The sequence below is a fragment of the Antedon bifida genome, chromosome 11 (genome assembly GCF_963402885.1).
Source record: "Antedon bifida chromosome 11, ecAntBifi1.1, whole genome shotgun sequence".
NCBI classification, from domain to species: domain Eukaryota; kingdom Metazoa; phylum Echinodermata; class Crinoidea; order Comatulida; family Antedonidae; genus Antedon; species Antedon bifida.
The window spans coordinates 16,744,148-16,767,107 of NC_136236.1; the positions used below are offsets into that span (position 1 = coordinate 16,744,148).

Below are 22,960 nucleotides of genomic sequence, written 5' to 3' on the forward strand. Positions count from 1 at the left end.
AATGTCGTAACTCTTTATATATATGGCTCTGGTTTAAATCATCAGGGCCAGACCTACGATGCCTAGTATAAAATACATCGTCTCTCTCTTTCATTGTTTCTAAAAACGCTTAAAACGATTTAAAAAATAGTATATTAATTACCAACGGTACGCTAAATCATGGAGCTATTGAATTAATGTATCTCCATGGTTAAACCTATGTAATATGGATTTTTGAAAGATGCGATGATAACTGAGAATCTAATAAAATCGACATTTCTTTTAAATCAAGAATTATGATTGGTTAAAACATTGAAACGCATGGAATGTTGTATTACGGCGTTTTTCTATGTTAATGGAGACATTTAGATACAGTACCAATAATCTGAAACAGAGAGAGATCTAGAATAGGCCAGTTAGTTTTCTATTCAGTTTCATAGCGCCCTCCGGTGGATTTAAGCTTTCCATATAACTTAACTAGATATCAATCAAAAAAGTTAGTTGACAACATACAACGATAGAACACGTACACCTACTTTGATAACCAGTGAGGCGTTATGCGAGATGCTCTAGAATAGAAACACATTTCTATTCTTTTTTTGTGGTATCATCAAACGAGTCAAGTCTTTTTTTTCTTGGGATTTTTATAAACGTTTCCGTGCGACTGTGTAGTTTTAGGAAAGCGGCGAATATGCTAGCCAGCGCTGTTGCGCTGCTTGTCATATATTCGCTGCTTCTATGTCCATCTGGAGCTCTGGATAATGACACCTTGGAATTATGGATTGAAGGAAAAGAAATGCGCAAGATCTCGGGTAAGAATTTTAGATTTATATTACAACCCTACTAAACGTGTTTTGTTTCAAATTACTGAAACAGTAATAATCAATTCCGAGAACTTAAAAAGTAAAGTAGTATAACTCCTCCTCTGTTGGTTTTAGGACACTCTAATTCAGAAGACACCCCTATTAAAACATTTTACATCTCTCTGATTAAAGGGGACAAATAACCACCCCCCCCCCCCCCCCCCCACCTAAGGTGTCCCGATGTGTGCTTGGTGTCTACTGTGGAAAAAGTAATTTTATAGTTTACTTTCAATACATTGATCATCACTATTATGAAGGAATATAAGGAATCCCGTGTCGTTTACAACACTACGCCTTTGTTAAGAGACAGAGGTGAGACAAATAACACCTCAAAATTCTGAAAAGGCTCCGTCTATATAGGACCTCGTCACTGGGGATCGTGTGAAATGGGGCAGCTTGAATGTATGTCTCTTTTATTTTAAATTACTACATACACAGTATTAATATTAAGGAGAAACCTTCGGGGCCCAACAACGTGTCCCCTAATTGGGGTGTCCCTATTGGGGTGTTCCATATTGAGGTGTCCTCTAATTGGGGGGTGTCCCCTGAACAGGAGTTGGCCGTTTGGTATTAAGACATATATTTCTCCTAGCGTTTCTATTAATAATAGAGGTGTACTCTGAATAGGGGTGCCCCAAAGGGCTTGACTGTATTGTAAACGTTGTCGTGTCATAAGAAATGGAATAAAGTATGTGGATGTGTTGCCGATTGAATTTATACAAATGACCGTATAGGCCTAGACCTACTCTGTAGGCCTACCTGTTGGAGAGACAAAATGCAAACAAAGCCTAGACGATTACCGAGAGGGCATGGGTTAAGAGATATACACTCTATGTTTGGTTTTTAAAATACACAAAGATTTCAACGAATGTTGACATGACAAGAGATAAGAACATGTATACGGACGTGCATGCAATATGTTCTGAATAGCCATAAGAAAGACATTAACCTTTGTGCCCTAATGTGTATTGTCTGTATAACTGAATGCCATATTTTTCGGGATGTGCCTATATATAAGGTGCTAATACTATAATATCTCTATAAGTCCCCTATAAGTAGAACAACAAAGTGTCCACTCTCAATAAGGGCGTATCCCCTGGATAGGTGTGCCAGAAAGGAGTGTACTGTATCTAAAGCGTTTATCAGAGGCCTGGACTAGATTCTTCCATAAGGACCATAGCATTTTCTTATTGATAATGACGATCTCTACAAAATTACTGGCTGTCAACCGCTAGAAGAATATGTCTACAAGCAACAATTCAACTGGATCGGACATGTAATTAGAAAAGAAAATGAAGATCCTACAAAAATTCTTACTTTTCACACAACCCAAAGTAAACGAAGAGGTCGGAAGATACCATCAATACTTGATAGAGTTGTACAACAAAGTCAACTTACTAGATGCAACTTCATTAGAGCCTGCTTCAACAGAAATTTATAATTCCCAGCAATGTTTTAACTGTATATATGAACTGTTTATAAGTTGTTTTGAGACTGTGTAATTTGGTAGTAGTCACTCTCATACTGTAGGCCTACATTTAAAAGTAACACATCCAAATGCCAACTTTAAGTCAATGGCTACCAGATGTCTCTGTGAGACGGTTATTTGAACCAGTACCAGTACCAGTACCAGTACAGCCAGTGCTCAGCACTTTTTCTCGTTGGTCCAAGGAAATTGAAAGTGGACATCGTTTGACGAATCACTGAAGATTCAGATCTTTTCTGGTCGACTTGTTGTCTACGATGCCATCCAGAAATAGGAGAGATATACTATGCAACTTTAAAAGATCATTACAATATATTCACTTTTCTCGATAGCATGATTTTACAATTTTCAATAATAAAAGGTAGTAAGCTGACGCGCCCGGGAGTAGCTACAAGGGTTGGTTCTACAAAGTGAGGGATGAATGCAGCTGGGTGTGGTGTGACCCAGCACCACTCCATTCACGAATGGATCCACGCGAATCCCAATTCTGTCAAATAAAGCTTTCTCATTAGTATCATGTAGCAATATGTCGGTAAATTAAAGAGAGTCAATTGACCTACGGGCGGATATGATATTATATTGAATACCATTTCAATAAAATCAGACATATAGAACATGAAGGTATTTTGAGGTTAATACAGTACTTCCGATAAGTGTCCTAATTGGAGGAAGTGGATATATCCGACACTGCCGTCTGTCCGCGAGGAGATGAAAAAGTAACAATTTATTACAGTATAACTTCTATTAAGAGGACACCACCTCCGCGACCCAACAACGTGTCCCGGTAGCATTATTTTTTCCTATTAGGTTAAGGCAGAAACTATCGGTAATAGGTATGTCTCTCATTAAAACATTGGGCTTCGTTCGTTTCTCGGACGGGTCCCCTTAATAAGGTTGTCTCAAAGTTGGGATTCTATCTGTATCATTGATTTAGTCTTACATCTCACTGGTTTGATTTTTCGGATTGTACTATATTTATGATATTCTGTTAGCCCAAAGTAAATTATTAAAACCCTGTTTAGAAATTATATTGGGTGAACTTTCATAATCTATACTATGGAAAGCCAAACTCGCCAAAAAATACTTGGTGGATGGTATGTTTTATGTATTTTTGGCGGGTTTGGCTTTCCATACTATGCTAGAACATTGGATACAACGTGTAATATAATAGGCCACAGTGTCTTAGCCCACACATCGTATATCGTGATGAATGAGTCTGCCAGTAATTCAACTCGACCAGTTGTTGGAAAAAGTCACGTTAATATATTAAAAACACAAAGTTTTGAATATGGATATTAAATTATGTACTGAAGCTGTTAAGTTTCTTATTTTTAGAACAGTGACATGACTCAGTAGTCGAAGGGTTAATTATGACATTTCAACAGTGACCTTGTATTATGACAGCTGTCAACGGAGATTGATTCATTGTAGATTTGAAATATCATCGTGTGCGCAAAAGATTATTTAAAAAGTGTTTAATGATTCCCTTGCAGACTGATAAAACTCTATGAAAAAAGCAAACATTTTGTTTGATGATTAATCTTGTGCAAAGCCTACTGTACTACTATCAAACTGTATGTGACAAAAAAATGTAATGTGCCCATATATGGACATGATGATGTCATATCACTACACGTATTTGGGCATATCACTACCATTGGTCACATCACACTTTTTGTTGTCGTCAAACTAGTTTGATAGTTTTGACAGAGCTTAATTGATAATGGTCCGAGTTTCGACAAGTGGTACGGTTCCTCTCTACTAATTAATTTTTTAATTAAATTTAATAACTGTCACAAATCTTGCGAACGTATCCCCGGCCCCAAGTAGGCCTTCCTATATAGTTCTACCAATAAATTGATTTGTTCAAATCTAGGGAACCCCTCCTTACCCCAAAATTGTCCTATCTATATTATTCCGTCAGTGATAAAATAATTAAATTCTAAATTTCTATTCGGTTTGCAGGATCAACAACGGATTTTCAACTTGTGACTCAAGGCAGATATAAAGGCCTACTGACAAGTGAGTCACAACTGACACTGCCAGAACATCAAAACTCCCTGAGGTTCAAGTGGCAGGCACCACCAGGGGTAAGTAATTAATATACTTAAGTATTATATAAATGTTACGATATTATACACTAAAAAGTGAAACTGTAAAATGATACTTATTATATACACTATTTACACTAACACAATTTGGGGATGACATTGACAATATCAACAAATTGGGTTCAAGGTGAGTATAGATATCAATTTTAACATACATGTGTAGGCCCAGGATTATAAACAAAAATAGGGGTGTCCCCTTGAAGAGTGGCCGCATGGGTTTACTCTTCCCTGGTTTAAAACATTGTTTCTCCTCGTTCGTTCCTCGAGAAAGTGTCTCATGAATGGGCGTGTCTCGACTCCCAGGAGGGTTTCTACTGTATTAGGCCTACACTTCGGTTAACAGTACCTTTAATATGACCTATGACCTATGTTTGACATTTATACACCAAAGTATCAACCTATATAACCTTATTATTTCTAACACGTATTATTGTATCTCAATGAATGTAATACTCAACGGAAAAAAAATCATCACGCCTGAACTTATTTAGGATCGTAAAGTTGTGTTCACACTGTCCACGGGCAATTTACAACAATTTAAAACGCGTAATTCAATATGGTAGCGAATACTCGGATTCACACGAATCGTATTATTTCAGTCGGTAATGCGATACAGCCTGGACCAAATACAAAAATATCGTAATTTACAACCAAATATGTTACTGAAACCACTGTGTAGTGTACCTGCGGGTCATGACCTCCATTTGAATACAACCTAACAAATCAAAAGTTTACAGAATTTGACAAATTGTTTTCAACAATACTATACGTCAATCAAAGTATACATGCTATTATGTTTGTATCCACGTGCATACAATACACTACGATGAAAGTATCTAATATTTTCCACAAACACGAAATGTTAAAGCTGGAATAATGGGCCGATATAACCTTGGTATCGAGTTAGTGCTTACGCTATCATCGAAAATCTATACTGTCGTAAAAAAAGTATAATAATTGAAGGTGAAGGCTATATTAGTAATGTTTTTGACAGTTTTCTATGTTTTTCTGTTATTTGAGAACAATACGAACAATGACATTATAAATGATTTACTATAGTTTAAATGACAGTAGACAACTAAACACGAAATATGTAATTTCAGCCTTGTTTCGACAAAAAATTAAGTCTTTTCAGTTTGACAATGCAAACACAAATTTGTTTGCGAAAAAGTATAATAGCACTTATATTGTAGGTTGTGTAAGCCTGTTATGTTTCTTTTATCAATAACATTGTGTAAACAATGTAAGCACAGCAGAAAAAAATGCCCGCTTAGCATGGGTGAAGTGTCCCCTTAGTAGGGGTGTCCCCTGAATAGGAGTGTCCCTGAATATAGGTTGGATCATGTAGACTCCTTGATTGTTTCACGAAAAAGCGTCTATTTTATTTATAGGTGTCCCCTGAATAGGAGTGTCGACTGAATAGGAATTCAACCGTATAGTTTTAAAACAGCATATTTCCCCTTGTCCGTTTCACGAAAAAGCGTCCCTTTAATAGGGGTGTCCCCTAAGTAAGGCTGTCACAAAAGAGGGCTCCATTTTAACGAATAATACATGAAATATCGTATTACGTTTAGTACACCAGTTAATAATATCTGGAGGGAATTGGAGGGAATATAGTATAGAATATACGTAGGAATACGAGTTCCCAATTATTTTTTAATAATTCCATAAGCATTAACGAGGGTCTATCCGCACGGCCGTCGGTTACCTCCGTCTGCCTACATGATGGAATTTTCTGTATGATTTTCAGTTGGTACAACCAACGCCTCAAGTTACGATAGTAACTTATCGTAGGATGGAAGAAAGGCAGCTGACAATACTTTATGCTTATGATTTCAAAGTGATGACAGTTTCTAAGGAGGGCTCTGATAGGTCAAACACTTTTTAGAAGTGCACTCCCTTTCTTTTAAAAACAAGGCCTACTTACGTCATGGAGGATTTACTTCAAACTTCAAATGCTAGGGCCTACTACAGTCAAAATTGTTAATAATTAAGGAACATGGAGGCAAAAATCAAGTTGAGGCTGGGAGTAAAGTTTTACTTTCTTTTAAAATAAATTACATTGGAAAACCCTATTAAAGTACGGCCTTTATAGATATACTGTATATGTATGTAGTATACAGATGCTTAATATAATTTAACATAACATATATTGATGAAATAAAAGTGGGGCGAACTTGTAAAAGACAAAGTACAGTACACTAGTACTACGGTCTATTAATGCCTGTTAATTCTACACATGTTGGCATTCTTTTTAGGCTAACAAAGGTGACCATTACGACAATTATTTGTTAATTTTAGAAGTTCATGCTAGGTGAACCTTTACATGTATTTTCAGAGCAAGCAAGCAGACGACACAAGATGATATACGGGTACTTTAACACGTTTGTCTTGCCAAAATAAACATTACTTTCCTCTGTAAACATTGAAGCTGCGAGCAAGCAGGAAGCCAAGCCAAATTCATTCATAAATGTTTGTCATCATGGTTATTAACCTGACCTTAACATACATTAAGCTATGTTCAAATGTACACAAACATTAGTAAAGAGACATTCAAAATACAAAGGTGTTGAGCCACCGTAAAACATAGTTAACATTACATGGGGACTACCTATCTCACTCAAAATTCGTATCAAAGAAGATGATATTTACGTCATGTTATAATGAGGCTTGGGTACCTATCTTACTCAAATTCGTATCAAAGAAGATGATATTTTACGTCATGCTATATTTAGGCCTATGGTCCGGTACCTATCTTACTCAAATTCGTATCAAAGCAGATGATATTTTACGTCATGCTATATTTAGGCCTATGGTACCTATCTTACTCAAATTCGTATCAAAGAAGATGATATTTTACGTCATGCTATAGGCCTATTGAGGCTAGAGCACTTATGAGCATAAGTGGAATAAACGCAATCTAAAGCTCTGTCTACATTATCGAACTTGTTTGACAAAAAAAGTGCGATGTGCCCATATATGGACACGATGATGTCATATTACATCCATATTTGGGCACATCACACTTATTTGTCAAACTAGTTTGATAGTGTAGACAGACCTTTAACTACTATAGGCTGTAATATTTAATAATCATTAGCATGTGGTGGTATCTTTATGAAACATTCCAACACAATGGCGTGTATGAGTGGGCCTATGGTATTATACGTTGTTCGTACTTGTCTGGAATGTTGTCTGTGATCTTAAGCCTCAAACGTTCCGTTCAGAGAGAGACCTACTTTTCCTAACATTATTAACGGTGTGTGGTTTTCCAAAACGTTTGCCTTCGAGATATCCTCTCCGAAGAGAAGAAATTTCCGTGTCATAATCCCTAAAATAATTAGCGTTATAATTAAGTACCTCCTTGTAGTTAGGCCCTAACCCCGTGAGACGTTTTCTTGTCTAATAATTTGAGTCATGTCACGTTAGAATGCGACACGCAAGCCAAGGGAAACAGTCAACTTCGACTTCTGACAGCTTGCCCGTTTTAGTTGTGTTTGATTAAAATAGGCAGGGAGGTGTTTTTATGACATGTCTCACGTTGGTGTTCCCGTACGTATCTGTCAATGTGACAACATGTCAACATTTTGAACACTCTAATGTCCAAGTTGTAATAATAGGGCATACTTGAGATGTCATTTTATTAGCACAGTCACACATCCAGAATTGTTTCAGTTCAAATTCATCAAGCGAGTTTAGTTTCATCAATCGCGTTCAGTTTCATCAATCGCGTTCAGTTTCATCAATCGCGTTCAGTTTCATCAATCGAGTTCAGTTTCATCAATCGAGTTCAGTTTCATCAAACGAGTTCAGTTTCATCAATCGAGTTCAGTTTCATCAATCGAGTTCAGTTTCATCAATCGAGTTCAGTTTCATCAATCGCGTTCAGTTTCATCAATCGCGTTCAGTTTCATCAATCGCGTTCAGTTTCATCAATCGAGTTCAGTTTCATCAAACGAGTTCAGTTTCATCAAACGAGTTCAGTTTCATCAATCGAGTTCAGTTTCATCAATTGCCTTCAGTTTCATCAATCGAGTTTAGAAAGTTTTAACAAGTTAGGAATAGGAGTTCAATGAACGTCTTATCATACTGGGGGTTAGAACTCTGTGGTTTGGTTTTCTGAGCGCTTCGATTGTTAAACCCTAATTCCATGTTATAACCAAACGCAGGGGACTCATAAAGAGTAGCGTATCCAATGATAAGTAGCAATAGTTTAGTGAAATACTTTTTCAACGAACTTTTGATATACAAGTTAAAGATTTCATTGAAGCGACTCCTGTGAGAGTATTTTGTAACCCCTGGCACTGGCTAAAATGATTGAATGAGCCACTTGGGATGATTGGCGGAAAGTTTACAAAGTGAATAGAAGGTTTCCAATCTTTATGGATTTTGTAGAAGCACAAATCAGTGTTTGCAAAAACAAATTGTTGCGTACAAGACAGATGTTACCGTAACAAGATATGGCCACCTTCTACGAATGAATGGAAATGATATATAGAATGGTACAATATGCCATGGAGAAATAATTCTCCATGAATATACTAATATGGTACAATGATATAGAATGGTACAATGTGCAAATTGTAATGTGAATATCCCTAACTGTGCACACGACTAGAGGTGTACACAGAACGAGTCTAAGCTGATCCGATTCCGATATCTTATCGGAGTTTTCAACGGACTCCGATGTACCTCCGACACACATTTGAACACAGACACCATCGTATAATAACACTTGTATGCGACGGTGGTGGATGGTGGTCGAGTACTGCCTAAAGATGGTACTTTTTGGGGGTAAATATGTGGGTCCGTTATTTCATCAGTTTTGTGTTTATATTCTATATTCTATTTATATTCTATCAGAAACCATTGTGTAATGATTAAATCTTCGTAAAAGAATGACTTAAAGTGCGAGACCAAATTTTACATATTATCGAATCCATACATCATTGAAACTTTACATTCAATTTGTCAACCGTGAAAGACAAACATCTTAGGTCATGTCGTTATCAAAACATTACACATAACAACAAGAAAACTGATATGTTGAGAGGCCTGAAGGCATGAGGCCCAGTTAAAACCATTCTATCTACTCTAGGCCCTATAGGTCGGCCATGTCCCGCTGGGGGGAAAGACAGCAAACACAGTCAACATTTACACAACTCAACAATATATTGAATCAACAGTATTATAACAAAGTGTGAATTTATTTAACTGATTTACGCCGACGGGTGTTTTGAAATGGAATTTTGGATACGAAGTCTTTAGATACCATGTTTGAGAAAGTTTCTTTGTGGGTTGTTTGTTACACACAGGGGATACAGTAAGATATCGTATATTTTCATTATCGGTCACATGTTAAGAATGATCTCATGGCCTTCTAAAGAACTCGTCTGCTTTTTTTTCTAAATACAGTGTCCTCCATTGGGACATCTATTCAGGGGAAACGCACGAGAAATATAGTTTCTAACAGGGGACAATCTTATTTAAGGGGAGACTTCGTTGGGTGTCCCTTTAACGTTTTTTCACAGATGTTTTTTAAACATTTGGTTATTATTATTATTCTGTGTAAGTCGAAGTTAATGTTAACGATTTCAATTTTAAAAGCTAGGTCTAAGATACGCAATCCATGTCACTGAAACATTATAGAATACGGTACCACTAGAATAGAAATTTTGACGACAGCTTACAGTGTCGTTTTAAAATCAATTAGTTTCTCGATGTAACCTTCATTTTACATCTCCCAAGTGGGCACTAGTCGTAATCTAGTTAGTAAACAATACACACACAAGACTTGTACTTTTATTACAGTAGTATGTAGAAGCAATTGCTTGGAAAGGTTTTTCTTATTTCTCCATGGTTTTATGTTATTCAATTGAGCAATGAAACTGATATTAGAAGATAGGTAGACGTTTCTCCTACTCCGTGTAATCTTACTAAAGTAGTAATATTTAGATAAGAAGTAAATTAAAAGGAGGGCCATCGAATCAAAAACTCTGTTACGAGTTGTGCAAGATGCAACGCAATTAACTCATCATCGAACACCATACAAATTCCTAAAGTAATTTTCTGCATGCTTGGCGTTCAATTCCGCTAAATTAGCAAACAAAAGCAACCAATTTATTCTATTATATAAGTTGAACAAACACCTGTAGTTTGATTGCATTCCATAGAAATTAAATTCTAAGGGTACCAAGTTGATCGCCTCAGCCACTGGCGAAATTGATATTGGTTTATAATACGACTCAATATAAACCAAGGTCTAGCAATTTGTATCTTGAACAATTAATAAGCCAACTCTGATTAAGGATCAGCTAGACATTGCTATACTTTGTATAGGCATATATATATAAACTTTATTTATTTACATGTGCAGTACAACTTGTTCAATCAATATTGATTGTTTTTACACATGTTCGTGATATTACAAAAAAAAAAAAAACCAACACCATAGGCCTATAAATACGACAAAAAAGATGGAAAAAAATGAAATTGAATTTGGTTCGCAGCGCAAACGCAAGGACGTAAGCGCAGCGCAAGTAATTTGACTAATCACTATACAGCTTAGCTTGGTTCCCACTAGAAAGTAAGGACGTAAGCGTAGCAAGGACGAGCGTAGGCGTAAGCGCAACCACTTCGCGATAAAAGATCATCTATCTTGCGTTGCGTGTGCGATACCGTACGAGATGCTGTATTACGAAATATTCCTATGATACTGGGCAATGATATAGAATGTGGATATACAGTATCCTAGAATCAGATAAATTATAAAAAAAATTGATGGGCAGTAAAATTGAATTTAGCCCAGTAAGAAAACTGATCTACTGGGTCCGATTGGTCAGTGAAAAATAACTTTAGGGCGTTTAATAACAAGGGCTCACAATATAATCCATACAAGACACCCGTAGGCCTAACAGGTGTCTATAAGACCACTGATGCAACAGGGGATTTTGAACACTTTAGGTAATAGATGTAATCTAAACTAGAAAAATGTATTCAAATGGATAAATAAATACACAGGGTCTTTCTTTAGAAATCTAAGAATAAGATTACTTCAAAATAGCTTGTTTTATGATATTTCAATTTCTCCTTAGGCCTAGATGTCTCTGCCTACAATTAATTTTACCTGGAACATGGAAACAACGATATTGTTTGCCAGTCGGTGCTCAACACATTAGTAATTCCTTTTAAAAACAGCTTATTTCGCCAGGCCTGAGGGGTAGGGGATTTGTTTGGAAGCAGGTTGTCTAGTTTACCTCTGCATGCCAGATTATCGGTGTCAAAAACGGTCTCGTCTGACCGTGGTTAATAGCCGTGAAAAGAGCGAACAACCTCGCTAGTGTAAACACAAGCAAAAGGTGTCAGGCAGTCACTTAAAATCCGTAAAGCTATACTGCACACATCCTAGTCATATTAGTTAGTTATTCTTGTTAACTATTGAGGCGAAATGTTGATATTGTTCGGTGGTAATGATGGTTAAGTGGCGTAAACATATGTGGATTCGATGTGATTGCATTGGAGAATTACAAAAACAAGACACTCCAAGATTTCAAAATTGTGTAAAGCTTGGTTCCCACTAGGCCAAATGCAAAGACGTAAGCGCAACGCACGCGAGCGACAGTTCGAATAATCCATCGCGTGTGATTGGTTAAATTACTTGCGTTGCTTGTACGTCCAATAATGGCAAGTTTAAGCAAAAACATGTAGGCTGGTTCGGGCATGGAAACGGAGGTGGAGGGACGGACAGATGCGTCACAAGCAAGCTGTTTAATGGTCCACCGTTTTGTGGTCCCTCGTTTAAAGCAGAACAAGAGGTGCACTTTCTTCCGTCTCTGCGGGAGTGTGTTCCCTCAACCTCTACCTATGTCATTCGTATGCTTATTTAAAATTCCTTTAGGAAACATTTCAAACATGAATATATTGAATAATGTGTTTCACAAAATGAAATAGGGCCATGTGCCACATCCATGTGTACCACATCCGTACTTCCGTTTATAGGATTATACGGAAGATCACAGGGCATTATATCAGATATGTGGTCACATTCGGAAGGATGCTGCCATGATCACAATCTTTGCAGTCGACAATCCATGTGGTGTCACTATTAATCATGCTAGGCCTATTAATCTAGTGATGAGACAATAACTAATTAGTTAATTGCTTTGGTTCCCATAACTCATCCCAAACATCGTTATTGGTCTTGCTTGCGTTGCACCTACGACTACGTCCTTGGGTTACGTCCTCACGTCACGGAAATGAAGCTTATTCCCAGTGCCTAACAGTGTTTCATCGTTTTGTAGGCCTATACACGATTGTATTCGTGATGTAGCAGGCCTACATGACCTAGTATGCCTACTTGTAATGATAATAGCCCTGTCGTGTCGATCTAAAAGGCAAGGCAATGTTTCAGTACTGATAAACTGCAGTTTTCCTTCGTAACAATGACTGGTTTTTAGGTCCCCGACAGAGTCGGATGAATGCTCTTCATCCGCAACTTTACTCTACAGGTAGGCCTACTACTTAAAAGGGTGCATTGTGTTACTTAGTAGACATATCGTATGTTGGAAGAATGTTATATTCGATACACCTAGGCCTTCATATATTATCACAGATAAGGTCTTCCGAAGGAGTTACGGTTCGTCGGACTTTACTTTTCTCTCCCTAAAATCTCAATCCTATCACCTTATTCTAAAACGAACCAAAACCATCGTGACAGGGTGAGCTACAGTTTAACGATTTGTTACAAAATAAACTAGTACATTTTAAGGTCAGTTTATTAGCGCTGCTAGCATTCTCTGTACTATTTTAACAACGTGTTTATTACCTAACTGAAGTTGACTATCAAACCCCTACGTTGTTAACCTTAAACATGATATACAACTGCGAAGTGTAGGCCTATGTATAGAAACACGCTCCTTTCATGGTAATTACCTGAATTATAACCAGAAACGGTTACTCCTCAATTAAATATTGATTGATTACTTTATTTCAGAATAACAATTCCATACGCAAAATAGAAAACGTAAAATCACACTAAGAAGATAGTTCGTTACCCCCAACAAGATAATTTTCAATTTCAAAACTCTTCTAAAACGATAGACGCACTTGCGTATTCTCCTCGTAACAAACATGTTACTAGCACTGCACTAGCATATCAGACCTTACATCTTAAAAAGGCAAAATATGTATTTGTAAATTAGACGACGTCAGTGAAATTGTTTTATTGTTCTTCCATTTCCCCCTCTTTATACTAAAAGAAAAGACAATGATAAGATAGGAAAGCACAGTAAATTGGTAAATTGCGTTTGGCCTATATACATTTTAACTTGTTACTTTACCGTATGAAATTAATAGCAGTCGTATGGGCTCATATAATGTACTACAAAACATTTATTTTTTCAAATAAATATTAAGACTGTTACAATTACATCAATCAATCAACAAAAAAAGGTGTCATCCGATAGTCTGAATTTTTCATTTAAAGGTGGGTAGTTTAATACCGTATCAATAGATCAATGACATGTTTTTCAAGCGAGTTATTACAAATTGATAACACTTTGTCTACAGAGCCGTAGATTACTCCCAGAAGATCAATTCTTAGAGGAATTCCGTGTTAATAATCCTATCGGATTTTCGACATGCATTTTAGCTTCTTTTTACCTTCAGTTGACCCCAGAGCTGACCTGGTTTGGACAATTCCAGTCCACTACCTGAAAGTAACTTTCTGTTTTTTAATCGGCCGCCCAGCTAGGCTTAGTAAGCTGTAGATTACAAATTGCCACCGGCTTGCGTCGGTATATTCCGGCTTATGTTGTTTTAAACTTGTACATCCAATACTTTGTGTTCCAGGCCTATTCTATACTATTACTACCCACCTTCCTGAACGAATACCCTCTCTCGTATTACGGCTACATGAGCTTCAAAAGTCCTAATTAACTTTCACTTTTCTGACAAAGAGGTAGGCGTATTTCCACAGATATCTTGTAACATTTTTTGTTTCGTGTGCTCCATTTGCTAAATTTGGTACACTATTTGAAGATTCATCTCCCGGTGCGCTGATTTGGTAGGCGCTGCACTTCTGCCGTGGGTCTATTGTGTACCGTACAGGTCCTAATCGGAATTTATATTTAATACAAACCAAACGAACATTTACGGTATTGATTCTGAACTTTTTCGTCTTTAGAAAAACGGTTCTACAGACTTTCGAAAACTTCACTCTTAGGTTAGACTGTCGAGTGAAAAGGGAAAAGACTAAAATAATGTTGCGGAAATTCTACACAAAACTGCTTCAACCTATTAAAAAACAACTGTGTCAGTTCGACAATTTATATATTTACATCACTAGCATGTTTTGCAGTCTTCCATATATGATCTGTTTCAAAACACAACATTGAATCTCTACGACCGAATCAATTACAATACTGGTCTATGATATGCCCAATTTGATTTAATGTTTGACGTTGCTAAGCAACAGCACAACTCGAGCGTTAAAGATTCATTGACAAATATATAAACTCAATAATAACTGGAGCGAATGATTTTGTTTGTGAACCTCTCCAATGAAATACACGCCAATCATATTTTCATAGCATTCAAAATTCATGTTAACATGGATATGTTAATATATCAGGAATCCAATACAATAATAATGTATATGTATATGTATAGGCCAATATAGGCCAATATTGAATTTCATTTTTTTTTAGTGATATGTGCGCTATAGAAATATATTATTATTATAAAATTCATGGGCTGATACTGCTACGAATCATGAGTAATCAGCCTGTCCAATCAAAATCGATCATTTCTTTTATTTTATTTTAGCATGGATTTTAGCATTTAAGTAAACTGTATTATCTTTAATATTATGGTATGTTGAAGACAAGACAATATTATAGTAACACGTTCACTTCTGTTTGTTTTTAGTATAAATACTCCATTGATCAACTGGTGACCTCAGGCGATAGCGGCCTATCAACGTCACCATATCTCAGTATACCACACGCTGGAGATGTTCCTCACGTCGAATCGGGTAAGCCACTTTATTATTGTATAATTAAAATCCCTCCCAGCCGTCTATCACAAACTGACAAAACAAATTGTTTAGGTTGATTAAAAAAGGTACATATGGAGCGCCAATAGGAAATATAGATTTCTTTTGAGGAGGTGTTTAACAGGGGACATCAACTATCTAACAACATAGACCTACGTCACACATTTGAACTAATAGAAGTATTACGTCATTCAGTTAACTTCATTCAGACTTTGAATCTAAAGAATGATGGCCTGCTAACCCGTACCAAGAACAATTCGAACACGTTTACGTAACCATAATTTGCACAAATCCAAAAAAACCTAAAATACAGCATTTTGTATAAAGGTTGAACAAAACACTTGTAGGCCTATTCTTACATTGTCTCTCTTTCTGTAGAGTTCCAGCTCTGGCTGCCATGTGAAGACGGTGACGGCGAGATGAAATCTGTCTACATCAGTCTCAGCTTCACCAATAGTGACGTCAGACGTCAATCCAGACCAGTCACCATTAACATCAATAAACGTTGCAATATCGGTAAGACAAAAGGTAAAATGACGTACACTAGACTAAGCACACGTGACCTACACGTAACGCATGACGACTATCATCAACTTTTTGTGATGTCACAAATGAACAAATATTATTTAAATATTTGAATAACATATGACATAACACAGTAGGCTTTGTCAGAGGTGAGTCAATAATGGTCTTAGATCATAAGGAGAAGAGAGAAGGTATACATCAAGTAGTAGTAGTCAGCCGGGTATTCTCCTGTTCTTGTCGGGGATGGCATGGAGGGTTAAACAAAGATAGAGATGGGTTCGGATTTAGGTGAGATATTTTCGTTAACTCAGCAACACCTAGGGTTTATGATAACAAACTTAGTACAGTCTCGTCACAATTTAAAAATCGTAACTAGAAACTATCCATGGTCTTGAGCATAATTTTCAATCGCAGTACTGTATATACATAATTTCATATTTTCCTAATAAGTTGATACCAGTATAACATTACACTAAAGTATTCAATTACATTATGATTAGTATTACATAGCAGATTAATTTGTCAGCTGGTCTTCAATATTTATCCATGGTTTAGAATTTTGTTGAAAACTAAAATCCAATGTTTATATTTTCTCTTCCCAAGCCGCTCTTAAAATATATCTCGTTACCTTTTGGGTTAAAATCCAAATTATACCTCTACCTCTAGTGGCTATACAAATTGACATTCGACCTCGATTATTTGTATTTTAATTTCATTGTTATTGTAACTTTTTCTCTCACGAGTAAACTAGACATACTAGTAAGAGTAGAACGTAGAATTCTCAACAAACGTACAGCCAACATAATTGCTTTTCGTTGGTCTTATTTTAAAGTACCATTACCAATTCTAAGCTCCGTTCCGAGTCCGAAATCGGTACTGTGGCCGGGCCAGATACGTTTTGTACGGAATCCGGAATGCGTTAGTGTAAACGCCCGTTTTCATGATTTTGTATCCGGTTACAAAAGAGGAGAGGAGATTGATGTTGTTGTCTACTCGATGCCTTATTGTACTTTAATACAATCAAATTTCCTTGTCCAATTTAGACGAAAGTCGAGACGCTCCCCTACCGGCCCTAGATGCCCCGAAACGCCCTTCTTGAACTCTTTAATAAACCTCGTTCACGTACCTACACTCCCAGATTACGGAGGTAATATTACTAAATTATTATGATTTATATAGCGTATCAATCGACCTTAGCAAGCCACATTTAACTTCGACTCCACATTTCTTTGTCGTTCCGCTTCGACTAAATTGGTGTCCCGGATGGAATTCAAAATGTATATACATGGTATTTAGAGAAGATTAAAAAGCAATGCACTTGCCAATGAAAACTCTAGATGATAAATTATGTTGGGAATTCATGTTTGAAAGATCAGAAAGTACATATTACGAATCAACGACCTCTTCTCTATTACCATCTTAAGGGTGAATTGCACGTTTAAATGTATGGATATTGTTTTGTAAGATTGTTGATGCATGTCCCCTGTGATCGATGTCTTCGGACACCCAAGGGTATAGAGTGGCGGGAGAAAAGCGGTGGGGTCCCAGGGGTAAATGAACGAGAGTACATAATGTTAGGCCTCCTACACGTCACACTTAAACATGTTTGTTTTTGCGTCTACTATACAGGTACAGTTATACCATGTAGGCATGCTTGCGAAAATGGAGGATCATGCGGCAAGTACGGTGTTTGTGAGTGCCGGGACGGGTACTATGGCCCGTCATGTAGACAAGGTAAGATCACTAAACCTCCTCACTGAAAAACATAGCTTAAAAAGGAAACAGATGGCAAATCTCCCTGGTGCGTCACGTACGTGGCACTTTGTAGTTAGTCGCAATTGGTAGTGTACTTGTCACGCTTTCTATCTGTCGCACCTTCTATCTACCGCGCTTTCTTCTTTCTATCTGCCGCACTTTCTTCTTTCTATCTGCCGCACTTTCTTCTTTCTATCTGCCGCACTTTCTTCTTTCTATCTGCCGCACTTTCTTCTTTCTATCTGCCGCACTTTCTTCTTTCTATCTGTCGCACTTTCTTCTATCTATCTGTCGCACTTTCTTCTTTCTATCTGCCGCACTTTCTTCTTTCTATCTGCCGCACTTTCTTCTTTCTATCTGCCGCACTTTCTTCTTTCTATCTGTCGCACTTTCTTCTTTCTATCTGTCGCACTTTCTATCTGCCGCACTTTCTTCTTTCTATCTGCCGCACGTTCTTCTTTCTATCTGCCGCACGTTCTTCCTTCTATCTGCCGCACTTTCTATCTGCTGCACTTTTGTAATCAACGGACCAACCGAAAACGCAAATGCACATTCATGGAACTCGACAAGAATTTAATCTTTTTTTGATATTCAGTTGCAATGTTTTTTTTTTCTAATATTCTAGTTTTGTGTGTACCACATTGTTTTAACGGGGGTACGTGTACTGAACCGGGTGTGTGCTCATGCGTTGAGGGATATCATGGAAAAATATGCGAAAAGGGTAAGTTACAAAACGCCTTAACGTAATAGTGAAAGACACCGCTGAAAAATAGAAAGCCTTTGATTTTCGATGGCCTGGAATCTACGCATATTGTGCTGTTGGTCGTCAGGAACTAACGACCAAAATGTGTCGAGGAATAGAGTCGAAGAGCACGTCATAATGTCTGCACATGTGCACAATTAATTCATTCAAGCTTTGAACTACGGTAGTTAATTATCACGGTTTGAATTCCGTGACATTTCGATCTATTGCACGGACGGTCTGAAAACGCTTAGGGCTCAATACTTTTAGGACAGTGCTTTATACTATGGTTATACATATTATTACATGATGTATCCATGTGCGGTCCTGAAAGCCTTTGGGGTCAATAATGGGGTCAACAGGTCAATAGTATGGTTATACAGTTACAAGATGCATTCAAGTTAAAGGAATCATGTTTAATGTTACGTTTGAGAAAAGTTACGGAGAAAAAACTTGATGACATGAAATAATGAACCGACTACATAGGCCTAGTTTTTCCAAGTAAAATCGTGTATAGCACTTACCGAGTTCCCGAGTGAGAATCCACGTGTTGTCGGCTATCTGTATGGCTATGGTCACGTTCACACACTGATTGGAAACAAATAGAAAATGGTATAGGTTAATTACTGTCGGCATCTTCAAAGTCAAAGCCACGCCCTTTAACTCTAGGTGAACATTTTAATGGTAGCGTCTAGCCAAGATAGCGCCTCGGTTAATTCTGTTGAATCCTGTGTTTCTCTTTAAAGTTTGAAATGTCATAATTCATAATTCATATCTATATTACCATTAAACAACCAAATGGAAAAACCTGAAATGATAGTGATTTAAAAAAAAAAAATCGCCCCAACTGAACTCCGAACTCCGATTGGTTAACAATTCATTCACCCTCTATGTGTGGTAACATAAGGTGGGCAGTCCTATTAAATTCTTGGCGTAGGTTTCAAAATGCGATGAGCTGCTGTACAATTCGACGCACGCATAAAAATCTACTATCTCATATTCTTGATACAGTCAGTACAGAAACATGACCCTCGATTTGATTTATCTTTTTACAATTTATGTCATGCGGTTTTAGCGTCCCATACATTGTTCATTATAAGACACAGACATAATTAAATAGTACCATAAATACTTCCATTTGTTTAGTAGGACTTTCAGGGATAATTTACGCAAGTTAATTTTGAAAAGAAGAAGCCGCACTGAGAACACTGGGACCATTCCGTGCGAATTAAACTGATTAAAAAGTAGATTTTTAGGTTAATTCGACGGAACAATACTGGACTGTTCGGTAACTTTGTCAAATTAATAATATGATAACCTAATTTGAGCAAACTTGCTGAAATTTTGCATTTGGTGAATCTCATAATAGAAATGTATTATCGTAACGGCAGATAAACTTAAATAACTCTCAGTGATTTGTTTCATGTGACTTTTTACATGTTTTACATTTTCATCCTATATGTATCGTCCTGTAGGAGAAAAAATATTATTATATACAATATTATTAAAAACTATCTCTACCATTCATATATCTCGGATGTAGAATATCCACATCACTGCCATAATTAACAAATTTAAAAAATCATTATGTATACAGTACAATCATACTACATGGTTCAATTAGCAAATAGCTTTCAAAATCATTACATATGCATAGGCCTAAAGTTCACCAACTTGTGAGAGAAATCATATATCTTGATCGTTTTCTCAGAGTGGTTTATTTTGGAGGTTGAATGTTAGATGAATTACAGAGATGTGTTTACACCTGACATATGAAATTACGTTGGTGAAAATAAACTTAAATTCCATTCAAATGCGTCATGTTATTTTCAATGAATTCGACTAAAGGTAAAACCTGATTAGCCGTACATTGTAACCAACAATAAATAAAAATGATCGGGTTAGCGTCCCTCACCCTCAACTCCCCTCCCCCAAGATCGACGAATGGGGTTACTGAGTATTATGGGAAAATTTGGGAAAAAACGCCAAATTGAGGGCGGAAAATAGGCGACTAATGGCAAAATACGGTCACACAAATCACTGTAATTAAATCTAATGCAATATATTCGAATAGTTTATTATTTGTTTATACACATTTTAATTTCTAGTTAATAAATTAGTTTACTTTGTGTTTTTTTTTTCAGCTTCGTGTAAGAATGACTGCAATAACAACGGTCGTTGTATAGGACCAGATAAATGCATGTGTTACAAGCAATGGACCGGCAAATATTGTAAAAAACGTAAGAAAATGTTTTATTTATTTGAAAAAGAACCACATATAAAATCTCTCTAGGCCTATCAATTAATATTGAATAGCGAAGAAAAACTAATTATGCCGATCACCTAACCGGTATGCGGGATTTCAATTCTAAAAACAAGTTTCCGGAAAACCAAGATGCCGAAAACAAGCTTTCCTAAAACCAGGATGTCGAAGACCAGTATGCCGAAAACCGGTATGCCGAAAACCAGTATGCCGAAAACCAGTTCTAAATTCCAGTTTTCTAAATCCCAATTAATTACTGAAAACCAGTATTCCGAATCCCACAGTCCTACAAAACCTATTTACCGAAAAGTGGAATACCAGTTCTAAACCCCTTTTTACCGAAACCCAGTTTTCTGTCTATCCCACTGTGCAAGACCCGCATTCCACTGTGTTAAATACAAGTTTTACGATTTAACAAAAACTACAATTTTCCCATCAGGTGTCTCATAATGTTCTCCTCATCTTTCAGTGCCCTTTGACCCGAGGATAGCATACAACATTACATTGTTATAACGTCATCCCTATCATAGCTACACGGCAATCTAAACATTGACACGTAGCCAAACTATGTGAACATGGAATTGTAAACAGTTGGGGATACTGTCTAAATTATTCTAGCAAATTGACCAATCAAAAGCGATGGATTATTCAAACTGTCGCTTGTCATTGGTCAATTCGCTTACGTTACTGCTTACGTCCTTGCGTTGCGTTTTAGTGTGAACCAAGCTTTAGCCTTTATGTATTTATAACTTTGTTTTTCTTTTACAGAATTAACAAGTGAAGTTTATGAAAAATTCTACAAAATGACAAGAGTTAAACGAAAATCACCGAAATCAACCAAAATACGAACAGCTGATAATAGAAAAATAAATAAGTTATAATAAACACAGGAACCTAGTTTTCGAAGCGATAAAATGTACCTGATGACTACATAAATGATCCGCGTGTGGTATCCATGGAAACATTAAACAGTTCTCGACAAATAAACACATGAAGTAGATTTACGCTAATCTTATTGGGTCGTAGACTTAGTACGGATTAGTCTAAATGCCCCAATGTATTCTTTATTGAAGTATAAAATGTAATGTTTTTAAGTAGTTCTAGCAAGAAAAAAGAAAATGTCATTTTGTTTTTATAACACTAAAGGCTATATGCTGTCTGGTTTTCAAACTTTTTTAAGCTCTGTCTACACTGTCAAAGCTAATTTGACAAAAAGAGTGTGATGTGCCCAAATATGGTAATGATATGCTCAAATACGGTAGTGATATGACATCATGTCCATATATGGGCTCATCGCATTTTTGTCACAAAAAGTTTAATGTAGACAGAGCGTTAGATCATAGATTTAAAATACATTTGAACTCCTTTGGGATACCCCTGGAAACACATTAATTTTAACGACACAACCAACCCCTATTCAGGGGACAATTGTTTGGGCCTTGATTGTATTATTAAAGGGGTAAACCGTTATTATTAGATGTAAAAACAGAAATGTAATTTAATATTAAATTACGATACGATAGTATCGATACTAGAATAAATTAAACGTTTCCGAAGTAAAAAACTATCAAACTTAGCAATGACAGTTTTAAGTTACAGTTGGTATTTCTTAAACGGTCGCGACTATGAAAATAATATAAATATTTACAATGTTTAAAGATGTTCATACTTATATTTGTGAACATTTATGGCGGCTATGGCAAAGAATATGTAATTCAGAGTATTGGCCAAAAATAAAAAGTTTTTTTTAAAAAATATTTTAAATCTTTTTTTTTGTTTGATAGAGGGGAGTGTTTTTGTGTGATCTTTACAAATTACAAATTCGAGAAAAAACAGATTTTACGACGATTTAGTTAATCCTTTTCAGATGTTTCAAATTGTATATAAAAGTGTGAAAGTATTTATTCTTACTATGTCTTTTAATTTAATTATATTGGTGTTTTTACGTCACCAAGAAAATACAATATCTATAAGGTTAGTATAGGCCTATTTAAAACTTAAGCTCTGTCTACACTATCAAACTTTGATATACCTATGTATGGACATGATGATGTCATATCACTAACATATTTGGGCATATCACTAACATATTTGGGCATATCACACTTTTTTTGTAGACAGAATTTCAGAAATTACGCATATTTTGGAGGTTTCTGCACAATATGATACGTGTTTTATTTCAA

The 22,960-nt window shown here is 36.4% G+C and overlaps 2 protein-coding genes across 3 annotated transcripts in view; both read left to right on the plus strand.

The window, feature by feature from the left end:
• LOC144855294 (ubiquinol-cytochrome-c reductase complex assembly factor 6-like) overlaps window positions 1-22,960 on the plus strand; it is a 128,855-nt gene that overhangs the window by 35,687 nt on the left and 70,208 nt on the right. The gene's annotated exons all lie outside the window — the stretch shown is intronic.
• On the plus strand, window positions 470-22,958 carry LOC144855291 (wnt inhibitory factor 1-like). 2 transcript variants are annotated; one of them, XM_078713105.1, is made up of 8 exons: window positions 470-791; window positions 4,294-4,418; window positions 15,366-15,471; window positions 15,871-16,020; window positions 17,647-17,751; window positions 18,398-18,493; window positions 20,659-20,754; window positions 21,546-22,958. In XM_078713105.1, exons 1-8 carry the CDS (start codon window positions 671-673, stop codon window positions 21,656-21,658), a joined length of 912 nt encoding a protein of 303 aa, XP_078569231.1. In that variant the 5' UTR covers window positions 470-670; the 3' UTR covers window positions 21,659-22,958. The 2 variants fall into 2 exon arrangements, with proteins under 2 accessions (XP_078569231.1, XP_078569232.1); XM_078713106.1 differs by having other exon boundaries at window positions 15,871-16,008; window positions 21,546-22,957.

What these genes read in the sequence shown, in the direction of transcription:
- LOC144855291 (XM_078713105.1), top strand. Translation starts at nt 671, where the DNA reads ATGCTAGCCAGCGCTGTTGCGCTGCTTGTCATATATTCGCTGCTTCTA. An exon ending in TGGCCCGTCATGTAGACAAG is followed by an intron (nt 17,752 to 18,397) that starts GTAAGATCACTA and finishes CTAATATTCTAG; the next exon opens with TTTTGTGTGTACCACATTGT. An exon ending in TGGAAAAATATGCGAAAAGG is followed by an intron (nt 18,494 to 20,658) that starts GTAAGTTACAAA and finishes TTTTTTTTTCAG; the next exon opens with CTTCGTGTAAGAATGACTGC.